Source organism: Aricia agestis, chromosome 22 (assembly GCF_905147365.1).
Source record: "Aricia agestis chromosome 22, ilAriAges1.1, whole genome shotgun sequence".
Taxonomy (NCBI): domain Eukaryota; kingdom Metazoa; phylum Arthropoda; class Insecta; order Lepidoptera; family Lycaenidae; genus Aricia; species Aricia agestis.
Window position 1 is genome coordinate 8,177,562 of NC_056427.1, and position 12,446 is coordinate 8,190,007.

The 12,446-nt window shown below is 38.6% G+C and overlaps 2 protein-coding genes across 3 annotated transcripts in view; one reads left to right on the forward strand and one right to left on the reverse strand.

The window, feature by feature from the left end:
- Window positions 1-12,446, forward strand: part of LOC121738194 — a 444,621-nt gene that overhangs the window by 304,826 nt on the left and 127,349 nt on the right. The window lies entirely within an intron of this gene.
- On the reverse strand, window positions 6,486-10,336 carry LOC121738215 (myrosinase 1-like). The gene is made up of 6 exons (XM_042130165.1): window positions 10,317-10,336; window positions 9,915-10,024; window positions 8,622-9,268; window positions 7,450-7,743; window positions 6,982-7,223; window positions 6,486-6,645 (listed from the first exon to the last, which is right to left on the reverse strand). Exons 1-6 carry the CDS (start codon window positions 10,334-10,336, stop codon window positions 6,486-6,488), a joined length of 1,473 nt encoding a protein of 490 aa, XP_041986099.1.

A 12,446-nucleotide genomic window follows, 5' to 3' on the forward strand; every position in this document is an offset into this window, starting at 1 on the left:
TTGATGGAAACTATGTTTTCTCTGTAATATATGATGAGAATAAAGCAATCAATTATAGGTTCATATCAATATTTTCATCTTCAATTTTCGTCATCAACTTTCATATTGGCGCGTTCAATAATTGAATGCGTCAAGGAACGCAACCCAATATTGTCATTTTTGAAGTTTTGGATACGGTCAGAGGGCATGCGTCGCGGGCATACCTCACGTTCGCTGTTGACTGCGCTATAACGCATGCTATGCCTTGACGAACAGAAAAAGGCACAGTGTGGACAAAGCTTTTGGACGAATTTCTTTTTATCCTGCAACCGTTTACCTTTTACCTTGTATTTTATTCTATAGATACTTTTCTCTCTCTCTTCCTCTCTCTGTTCCGCGACTGGACTGTAGCTCCTAAAAGGTTCAAATAAATTACCAGCCTATCATAAACTCTTAGGAGGTTAGATTAGAACTTTGTGAAATATGTCTCGTTTTACGCTAGGCCGTTGGTCCAACGTCTCCGTCACCGACAAAAATACAAATAAAATGCCACTTTATGACCTAGGCTATAGAGTACATTTTGCTCTACACCATTACAAAGCAGCGGCGGCAATCGCTAGACCAATGTCGGTAGAAAATGTAACCTACAGCTTAGGTCATAAAGTGGCATTTTATTTGAATAAAGGTACATATTCTCTTTACACAATTCGAACTCAAAGAATTCTATTATAGAAGTCTTTGTTCGAACTCGATACATTTGCTTCTAACCCTAAAGTGTCGTTTTTATAATTCATTTTTATACTTGAAAATAAGTCCCGAATTGTTTCATTTTTCAAAACTAGATACTACATTATAATTCCGAGAATTCGATTTGAGCAAAAACACGAAATCTTAAAATTTTCTTGATCGAAAAAAATCACAAAGATGCATCTAATTTTCACGAATTTTTCATTTATTGCCATAACCCTGCATTGAACTGATTTAATATTTTATCACATTGTATACAATTCTATCATTGAGAGATCGACCTAGCAGATTTTTAAAATGTTGTATATTTATCGAGTTCTTGAAAGAAACTAATTTGGCGATGAATCCGCGTCGTCCTTTTTCACCTGGCGTATGAAAGACGGGCGTGAGTGTGAAGAGAGAAGGACGATGTTTAATTTTTTGGGTTAGTCGCCCTCTTAAGCATGCTTATTATAGTATTCCTGCAGCAAAAAACTGATCGATACTACTAGCATGGTGCTTAAACCCCGCCACCCGCGCGGATGGCAGCACGCCCGAAAATAGCACGCCTGTCGATTTTGAGCATGCTCAAAATAAGCCACAGATGCTCGTAATCAACATTTGCTCGGTTAAAGCATGCTTGAAATAAGCATGTGTAATTGTAGCTTAAATGTCGTTGACGTCCCGCTTATGGCGGCAGTGGACATACGCCCATAGGGAGGAGGGAGGAAAGGCGGACTTTTAATTCTAACTGTCAACAAGATTAAAACTTTGTAGCGTTTAATCTGCGTTACCGGAGGCATTTTTGAAAAAAATGTCTTTTATTTTAAATTGTTATAATATGTGTGCACAATAAAGAATATTTATTTATATATTTTTTAGTATTACTTATATATTTTCACGCGTTTAGAGGTCACTGTGTGATTTAGGTGAGGTGGAATATTTTTTGGGATATTTAGATGTTTTGGTAATTTTTAGATAAGCCTAAAATATGCCGTTTCTCCACGTTTAAATGGCAAAGTGTGTACAGACACTAGACAGCTTAAAAGCTGTAAAACCGCTGAAACGATTTAGATGATACTTGGTACGAAGATAATATTTTAAGATTCGGGGAAATGTGGCAGCTCAAGCCGGGGGTCGCGGGTTCGAATCCCGCCGACGGAATTAAAAGTTTTTAATGTTCCCTGGTCTGGATGTGTATTGAATATGTGATTGATATAATAAAAAATCTAATTTGCTACGTACCAAATTTCAGCAAAATCGGTTCAGCGGTTTGGGTGTGGAGAGATAACAGACAGACACACTTTCGCATTTACAATGTTAGTATGGACATGCGAGGTGCATACACTGTATTAACTGGGACATTGCACACAATGGGTCAAAGCGCATTAAATATAATTATTATGACCGTGAATGGTTTTTTTTTTATTATGAAATAAGAGGGCAAACGAGCAAACGGGTCACCTGATGGAAAGCAATTTCCGTTGCCCATGGACACTCGCAGCATCAGAAGAGCTGCAGGTGCGTTGCCGGCCTTTTAAGAGAGAATAGGGTAATAGGGGAGGGCAGGGAAGGGAATACGGGAGGGTAGGGAAGAGAAAAGGGTAGGGGATTGGGCCTCCGGTAAACTCACACACACAACACAGCGCAAGCGCTGTTTCACGCTGCGAGCCCGTGGTATTTCTCCGGTCGAGCCGGCCCATTCGTGCCGAAGCATGGCTCTCCCACGTCATACGGTGAAAACCATTTAATAAAGCACTTTCAAATTCCCTAAATTTAGTTTTGTTTTGTATGCATGCGGGCAAACGCGCGGTTTGGCCGCTACATCGCGCGATCACAAGCAGAAGCGATTTATCGCGGTCGCGCTGTAATTAACATATACTAGCGACCCGCCCCGGCGTCGCACGGGTATAAAATATATAGCCACTAAAAAATCGATAGCCTATGATCCTTCACGTGGTCTACTTCTTATCTGTGTCTAATAACATAAAAATTGCTCCAGTCGTTCGCGAGATAAGCGGCCAGGGATAAAACCATAACTATTTTGTAGCACTACATTAGAGAAACATATATTAGTAATAAAAATTGTTCTAAGTAATGTCGGAGCTGAGCTACGATTATTTTAGTATATTTAATTTTGCACCTTATGTTCACAAAATCAATAGTAATTAACGATACTTTATGGAGCTATCCTTAACATACAGGCGTAGAAAGAGTATATTAATCTGTTGGATATATATTTCTCACTAACTATTGCCCACGACTTCGTCCGCGTCAAATATGAATAATTTTTCATACATATTTTCACACTGGGTTTTACTCTCGTCCGACTAAAATATAGCCAGACTTGAGACTATATTTCATTAGACAGTGATTTTCAAAGGGCCGGATGCAATATTAGGCAATTATAATTATTGTTATTGTTTGTATTATATTAATGTGTTGTAGGTAAAATGACTCTCGGATATGGCTCCCATAATATAATGTCGATTATTTCCACTATTTAACGAATTTTGCAGTATACTAAGTAGCACGAATGGGCCGGCTCGACCGGATAAATACCACGTTCTCACAGAAAACCGGCGTGAAACAGCGCTTGCGCTGTGTTTCGCCGAGTGAGTGAGTTTACCGGAGGCCCAATCCCTACCCTATTCCCTTCCCTACCCTCAACTATTCCCTTCCCTTCCCTACCCTCCCCTATTACCTCTTAAAAGGCCGGCAACGCACTTGCAGCTCTTCTGATGCTGCGAGTGTCCATGGGCGACGGAAGTTGCTTTCCATCAGGTGACCCGTTTGCTCGTTTGCCCCCTTATTTCATCCCCGACGTCACCAGCTTTCGGCAGAATATTCAGTCCAGCTTTTAATCTACTTCCCGGCTCATTATAGAAGTACAGCTGCAGGAATGTTTTATAGAATACTAGCTGTCCCGGTGAACTTCGTGTCACTTTAAAACCTTCCCTGGACTTCTACGAATATTTTAAGACTAAAATCAGCCCAATCCGTTCAGCCGTTTTCGTGTTTTAGCGCGACTAACACATTTGAAAATCCATTTTTATTTTTTACTAGCTGTCCCGGTGAACTTTGTGTCACTTTAAAACCTTCCCTGGACTTCAGGGATTATTTTAAGACTAAAATTAGCAGAATCGGTTCAGCCGTTATCGAGCTATAGCGTTACTAACACAATTGGAAATCCATTCTTATATATAGACTAGCTGTTCCGGTGAACTTCGTGTCACTTTAAAACCTTCCCTGGATTTCATTTAAAAATACGAAAAAATTCGAGAAAAAAATGGATTTGCATTTTTTTGCAAAAGCAAAATAAATATTTAAAAAAATATCCACAGCCGAACATATTATAACCTCCTCGTTTTTTGGAAGTCGGTTAAAAAACTCATTAAATGACGGCGCGGCGCGAAGATTGTATGTTAAATGGTTAAGTCTTCTCTAAAATGTAGGAATAACTAAAATTAAAAATAAATGATGAGATGAATAATTAATTGTTCTTGTATCTATATCTACAGGTTGTAACATAAGTGATATACTTTAGTTAGGGTATACATTAGTGTCCCTTGTATAAAGTTCACTCTGAAAAGAGCAGGGCTGATAGACCAACAAATTTTTTTTTTGTGATTTGCGCGCCCTGGCGTCAAAAGTGAAAAAAATATATATTTTTCAGCGCTACTACTTTCACAGTAAACTCTGTGGCGGTACCCACAATTCGCCTAACATTCCTGCATCGCGCTATCGAAGTTTCGGAGAACGGCAAGGTATACAACGTCTGAAATGACGTCAGTGGGCTTCGGCCTAACCGAGCATGCTATCTCGCTCGGTCGGAAGATCTTCCTTTTCGGCCGCTACTAACAACGTTAAATTGGTGACCACCGACAAGAACACGCATCCTTCTGGACATCAATCATCATCAACACTCCCCGCCCCTCCGCACCACGTCAGCACGGGACTCATACACAGTACTCAGTACACACCCTGAAGTATTCACTTATAATAATATTAGTATACCCTGTATACTAATATTATTACTTAAGTTGAAGTGTTTGTGTGTTTGAAAGTGCTAATCTCAGGAACTGCTTGTTCGATTTGAAAAAATATTTTTGTGTTGGATAGACCATTTATCGAGGAAAGCTTTAAACTAATAAATAACGCCGTTTTATTGTATTTTCCTGAATATTCATGTTATGATTGAATTTACTTTTAGTTGAAAATACGAACTTAAAATGCTTAATATCTCGGCTCCGATATAGTTTAGCTATATGTCCCCCATAATAAAGTTTACTCCCCTTGATATGTTCTTTCATAATATGCCGGTTTGGTGAGTGGCCGCGAGATTTGAAAATGACGCCAATATTACCCAAACCCCTTTAGCCAATATGGCCAACATGATGTCATCATTATTCATAATTTGTGTCATTCGATTCTTGTTGAGGACGAGTCTTTGAAGTTTGGAGATTGAGCGGTACCAGGGGTACATAATTTATAAGACACTCCGCGTAATACATTTAAAGTGAGGAGAGACAATAATTTCGAACAAAACAAACAGTGTTTGTGAGAAAAGTTTTTTAAGACTGTAATGAGAGATGTTTGGCGGTATGTAGGAGGGTCTTTCGTGTCAAATGTCGTGTCAGACAGACATTTGACAGCTGTTTAACACGACAATTGACACGATAGACCTTACGGCTACATAGCGCCAGACATTCCTCATTTTACAATGATTTCGGTGACGGTGGCCGTTTTTATTAAAACATGGTAATGCAAAAGTAATTTTTTAGTTCCCAAGTGTATGCAATATGCACATAGAGGTGGATTTTCAACATAACCGCCAAGAAATGCATGAAATCGAACCCACAACTCAAGTCAAAAGCGACGCTCTAGGCCACTGAATTTAGCAGACCTAGTAGAAGATATCCATACTGACATTATAAATGCGAAAGTGTGTCTGTTTGTCTATCGATTTACCTCTTCATCAAACCGCTGAACAAATTTTGCTGAAATTCATTATGGAGATACTTTGAGTCCCTTGAAAGGACATGTCATTTCTATGTCAGAAAAATGTACGGTTGAATGAATTTTGGCGCAACAGGGTTGCGGTCGTCATGTAGTACCACATAAAATTACCAGGAGAGCATGAGCTATAGAGCAGTCGCGTAATGACCGTAAAACCCGGTATCGGTCGCTCGCACTCGAAAATTGTCACAGAGGCCCCACAATTACCTGACTAGAGAAGTGACCGTCGATATCGATAATTTGTTTATTGATATCGATAGAAGACTAATATCGATACTTTCTTCTCAATAATAAAAGTATGCACTCAGCTAATAACAAAGTCTACTTGTGATTGTCTCTTGTGTGCATTTTTTCGAGTCCCGGGAAAGGATATGGGATACCTATGTCCTTTCCCGGGACTCAAAGTGTCTCCATACCGAATTTCAGCTAAATTGGGCGTTAAGAGGTAACAGACAGATAGACACACTTTCGCATTTATAATATTTTTATGGATTTAGCGACTACGTGTATAAGTATAACAAAAAACCATACAGTTTTCGCGACAAAACTAGCTTAAGTCCTGTCACGGGACTTGAAATATCTCAAAACAAAATTTCATCTAAATCACGTAAAATAAGGAGTAACGGAAATACACAATTTTGCATTAATAATGTTCATATAGATGGTCAAAATTCTGGCAAATTCTGGTGGTATATTAAAAAATCAAGTAAAATTTCAAGGTCACGATCAAATTACTATAATGCGGTATCAAATGAAGTCTTCTAGTGTCCTTTATCTATCGACATGGTCCTATTGGCCGGTTCGTAGTTGTGGTCTACCACTCTACTCCTCACCACCTCCTTGTAGACAAAAGCTGACTTCTTCGGAGTACGGCTTCTCTCAGGGTCTTCAAAGTCTACCGCGTAGAGACCAAAGCATGTTCTGTGAACAAAATCAAAATGATACAACAGGTGACATGTAAGCTTGGCTGGCTATCTGGCGATCAGGCGCAGGAGTTTTTAGATGCTCATCATATCCATGGATCTTCTTTTCAGACATTCAGGTGATTAACATATTTTTACTAACCAAATTTGGGAATTTTTCAGCTGTGTAATAGAACCTACCACGTAAAATTGGCCACTCGCTAGAAAGACAGAAAGCAAACGTGCAATGTATACTTATCTCTGTCTAGTAGGTTTTTTGCTTGTCATGCTGTAGGTATGTAAGAAGGCCTGACAGCCTTGTCAAGTGGACTAAGGATACTTCATGGATACTCACGTGTAACCGTTGTCCCATTCAAAACTGTCCATCAGGCTCCAGACCATGTAACCCCTGATGTTGACTCCAGCGTCGAGGCAGTCCAAAACATCTTCCAAAGCTGTCCTATGGTATGCAATCCTGTCATCATCATCCATGACTCCAGGTAGAGTTGACCAGCCATTCTCGGTGATGTAGAAGACAGTCCCATTGTATTTATTGTGCAGGTCGATCAGGACTTTGAAGAGGCTGTGTGGTGCTTGCTGGAAGAAGCAAAGAGAAGTGGAGAGATATTTAGTCTAGATTTCTCGTAGATTGGCTTGGAAATCAGCGCAGAAACCATACAATTAGGTGACAATTAGTGCTGTCTCAGGGAAGGGCCTGAGACTCAAACTCATCTTCAAACCAACCTGTTTGATTGAAGTCACAAGCTACATCAAAAACTTTCATAATCATCTGATAAAAGCCTTAGCTAAAGGATATACTCACACGTAACCAACTCGTCGCTGATTGTGGCCAATCAGGAGGCATATAGCTATAATCAATGTGCGTTTCTATTCCACCCGAAGGATGCTCGTACTTCGTAATATTTACCACCTTGCCAGTGTAATGGTTGACGCCGAAAAAGTCAGCAGTGCCTCTCACGAATTCCCTCTCTTCATCAGTAAATTCCAGTAAAAGAGATGGTAGTCCCAACTGTGCACTCTGCGTGGCTATGACTTCAGATAGTTCCTTTGGGAATCCACCTTCTTGGGAGAATATTGGCTTTGCATATAGGCCCCACTAGAACATTTAACGATGTTTTGAAAATATCTCCAATGTTCATAGCTTATCAGGGTGATTTCGGTTTTTAGGGCAATTCAGATAATTCAAATTAATGCTAAATTATTGAGTATTTTGATACCTACATGACACCATGCTACTATAAACCATTCTTCTATGTCACAGTGCACCGTAATGCCAAAAAATACTGGAGTCACCCTGTATCCGTGCTTACCCTGATGACTGATGACGCATAAAAACATTTTCAGACACAATTTTTATTTTTTATTTTTTTGAAATAAGGGGGCAAACGAGCAAACGGGTCACCTGATGGAAAGCAACTTCCGTCGCCCATGGACACTTCATCAGCATCAGAAGAGCTGCATGTGCGTTGCCGGCCTTTTAAGAGGGAATAGGGTAATAGGGGAGGGTAGGGAAGGGAAGGGAATAGGGGAGGGTAAGAAAGGGAATAGGGTAGGGGATTGGGCCTCCGGTAAACTCACTCACTCGGCGAAACACAGCGCAAGCGCTGTTTCACGCCGGTTTTCTGTGAGAACGTGGTATTTATCCGGTCGAGCCGGCCCATTCGTGCCGAAGCATGGCTCTCCCACGTATAATTTCTATGTCATCAAAGTAATTTAAGAAATAAACTGCAATACCTTTTTGTAAAACAAAACATAAATGTATAGAAGAAAGAAAAATTAAAAACTACACTAAAAAGAAAAACTTACAAATTGTAAGATAGAGTATAGCTTAAAAATTAAAGTAAATAACTATTAAAAAATTATATATTAAAAAATTAACACAAATGTTAAAATTTAACAATGAAAACATTTGTCCCTTTACCTCGAAGGGGGAACAAGAGGTCCCATATAATAGGAGCCAATAAAAAAAAATACCTGGTACTGACGAACGAGTTCCGTTGCTTGTCTGTTCTCTTCTGTGTCCTGCAGAGGCTCATACCATTGGACGTCAATAGTGATACCACACTGGCCACCCTGGGATCTGAACTCATCATGATATAGACGGTAGGCCTTGGCGTTAGCCAACACGATATTCTTCGCGCATTGATATACACCCGCCACATTAATTTCGGGGAAACTCAAAGCAGGGATACATATTTGAGAAGGCTCATTAAAAGTGGTCCAAAACTTCACTCTGTCACCGAAATTCTCGAAAGCAATCCTTGCATAGCTCTCGAACCATTCAGGGAAGTTGGGATTGGCGAAACCACCTAACCATCGAAGCTTAAGCGGTAAATCCCAATGGTACAACGTCACCATGGGTTTTATTCCATATTTTAGCATTTCATCGATATAGTTATTGTAGAATGCGATGCCATCTTCGTTGACTGTGGTTAGACCATCTGGCAAAATCCTTGGCCAGGAGATGGAGAATCTGTAGGAATCCAAGCCCAGTTCCCTCATCATTTCGACGTCTCTCTTGTAGTTGTGGTAGGAGTCGGTGGTTATGTCCCCAGTTTTCTGGTCAGCTACTAAGAAAGAGTATGAGTGTGTCAGATGATCCCAGACGCTCTCGCCTCTTCCTGTTGAAGATTGTTATTGAGATACACATGAGTAGCCAACTAGGGTATGTTTTGAAATATGTATTTTTGGTTTATAGAAGCAAGCAAGCAATCTAGAAGCTTTTTTTTACTAGATTTGCTTCTAGATTTTTTTTGTTTTTTAATAATTGACATGCAGAAAACTTTTTAAAATATATGTTTTTTATACTCTGGAAACTCACAATTGTATGGAATTCAATAAACCTTTATTTATTTATTTATTATTTCTGATTTCAGACCGAACGGTTTGACAATTTGTGTTATTAAACATCTTCCTTTTAGAATATCAACTAATATATGATTTTAAGTACACAAGATACGGAGACACTTTAAATCTCAGGGGAAGGACATAATATTCAGATCCAGTTTTAACAAAACATAACTATTAAAGTGACTCACAGACGGACAATGATATGTAAATACTAGATGACGCCCGCCACTCTGTTGCGGGAATTAATGTATCGCTCGGGAGTCGTACATTTTAGCGAGATACAAAAGTATCCTATGTCCTTTCCCGGGACTCAAAGTATCCCATACCCAGCAAAATCGGTCCAGCGGTTTGGGCGTGAAGAGGTAACAGACAGACACACTTTCGCATTTATAAGAATAGTAAGGACAGTAGGAGTACCTGATACGTTCCATGCTCCCTCTATCTGGTAGGCGGAGGTGGCGGCGCCGAATTCGAACTCCCTCGGAAACCGACGTTGGTCTGCGCACGCGCAACTCAGAGTGATGATGCTAAAAGAAAGCTTGATCAATCCATCATTTATTATTTTTAGTCATTTTTAGTCATCATACTACCCTATTCCCTCTTAAAAGGCCGATACAATTTTATAAATGAGAAATTGTGTCTGTCTGTCTGTTAACTCTTCACGCCCAAACCGCTGAACCGATTTTGCTGAAATTCAGTATAAACATACTTTGCGTCCCGGAAATGGATATAGGATACTTTTTATCCCGGAAAAATGTACGGTTCCCGCGTGATAAACGAATTTTGGCGCATCGGAGTTTAGTTTCACAAAAAACATACCTCAATATCAATATCTTCATTTCTACAGCTGATTATGTACTTATGCAGCCAACTCTGTTACTAAGTGGTTATAAATACATAAAAACTATACTAGTCCATTAAATAAGTTAACTTAGTAGATGCATACCTAAATTTGTAAATTAGGTACTTAAAATCGATGGTATCTACATGAATAGTTGGAAGTAAAAATTTACATTTTTAGGATTCCGCTATTTTTTTAAATTAAATAACGGCAAACGAGCAAACAAAATAGGGGAGGGTAGGGATAGGCCCTACCCTCCCCTATTACCCTATTCCCTCTTCCCTCCTTCCCTCCCCTTAGGGAAGGGAATAGGGTAGGGGATTAGGCCTTCGGTAAACTCACTCACTCGGCGAAACACAGCGCAAGCGCTGTTTCACGCTGGTTTTCTGTGAGAACGTGGTATTTCTCTGGTCGAGCCGGCCCATTCGTGCCGAAGCATGGCTCTCCCATGTATAAATTATATAATTTCTTTTTTGATGTCTATCGCAGTCGGCTCTTTTTCAAGCAATAATTTTTAAATGCGGTGGTTTAACGACTAGAGTAATTTGATATTAAGCTTCTGGCCAAACCTACGCGACTAGGCGACTGCGAAGCGGGAGCGTCAAGTTGCGTCAAGTTGTCAAATGTGTGTTTTGATTCAAAAAACATATTTTGACAACTTGACGCAACTTGACGCTCCCGCTTCGCAGTCGCCTGGTCGCGTATTTTTTAACAAACTCTTTCGAATTTATTAAAACAATGCAGCAAAAATAGAAAAGAAAATTTCTCATACACTGTAGACCAATGATCTACCAATTACGTCATACGAATTTAAAATTTGGTAACGTGTCCTTACGCGAGTTTAAGTTTTACCGATGCCAACAAGCGCTTATCGCCGCTAAAGAAATTTTACGTTGTTTTTTTAGTTTGTTCACTTCGATACCGTCTGAATGTTATCATCTGTAGTATTTTTTTTTATAATCATTCTAAACGAAATTTTAGTATTCATATAAAACACTTTATTGCAAAGAACATACACCTAAAATGTATTCATTAAAGTAACTCAGTCATATCCCTGAAATGAAATGACTCAACGGTAAAATGGGTGTCAGTGCAATATTCAAAATTTAGCTGTATACCAAAATAGTATCCATTAAAGTAAATCAGTCATATTCTTTAAATAAAATGGCATTACGTTAAAATGTACAGTTTCCGTGCGATATTCAAAATTTTACTGTAGCGAAGTTGTGGTTAATGATTTCGGCCATGGGGTCTTAGATAATATTTATTGTTCTTAACAATCTTTCGTTTATAAAACCCCTAAAACTGAGTGCTAAGAAAAACATACAGCGCGGCATTTGAATCCATATAAAATATCATCTAAATGATTCATCAAAAGCCTTCGATTCCACATCCCACTCCTTTATCCGGCTCTTACAAAACAAGGTATCGAACGAACCTTTATTGTAAAGTTAATTAAAATTATATAAATATAGCTACAATAGGGCCGGACACACATTAGATCCCTAGACCAACATTACAAATATAGCAAGGTGTAGAACAAGGTTACCTTCTATCGTCAAAGTTGTTTAAAATAGTTATATTTGGACGCTCATGATGTAACAAACCACAATAATTATTATTGTCGTCTGGACTGTTACATTATAAAAGGCGCTTGATAGACATGAGTACTTAATATTTTTAGTCAATAGCTTTTAAACGTTTAATAAATATACGGTTGAAATTTTTTCATAAATAATTTGCACATTGCATATATAAAATTAGCCTACAGTAATCAAACAATAACACCGTTGGAGTTCCTTTATTTCTGGTTGAAGTGTACAAAATTATAAAATAAGGTATATTTGACATTTATCGCTTGATTCATATATTTTAAGGGGATAAAAATGTTAGATTTTTTAATATTCCTTAAACTTGAAAACCGTCCTAATGGATATCAGTGATTGGAAATAATATCAGATAGGGCGTGCACAGATAAATTATGTACTAAATCTACATAATAATACACTGTATACAATTAAAAATGACAATAATCTAATTATATTATAACACAAACACATGACATAGTTATAATGTTATAATATACACAGTATAAAATGTAATATTAT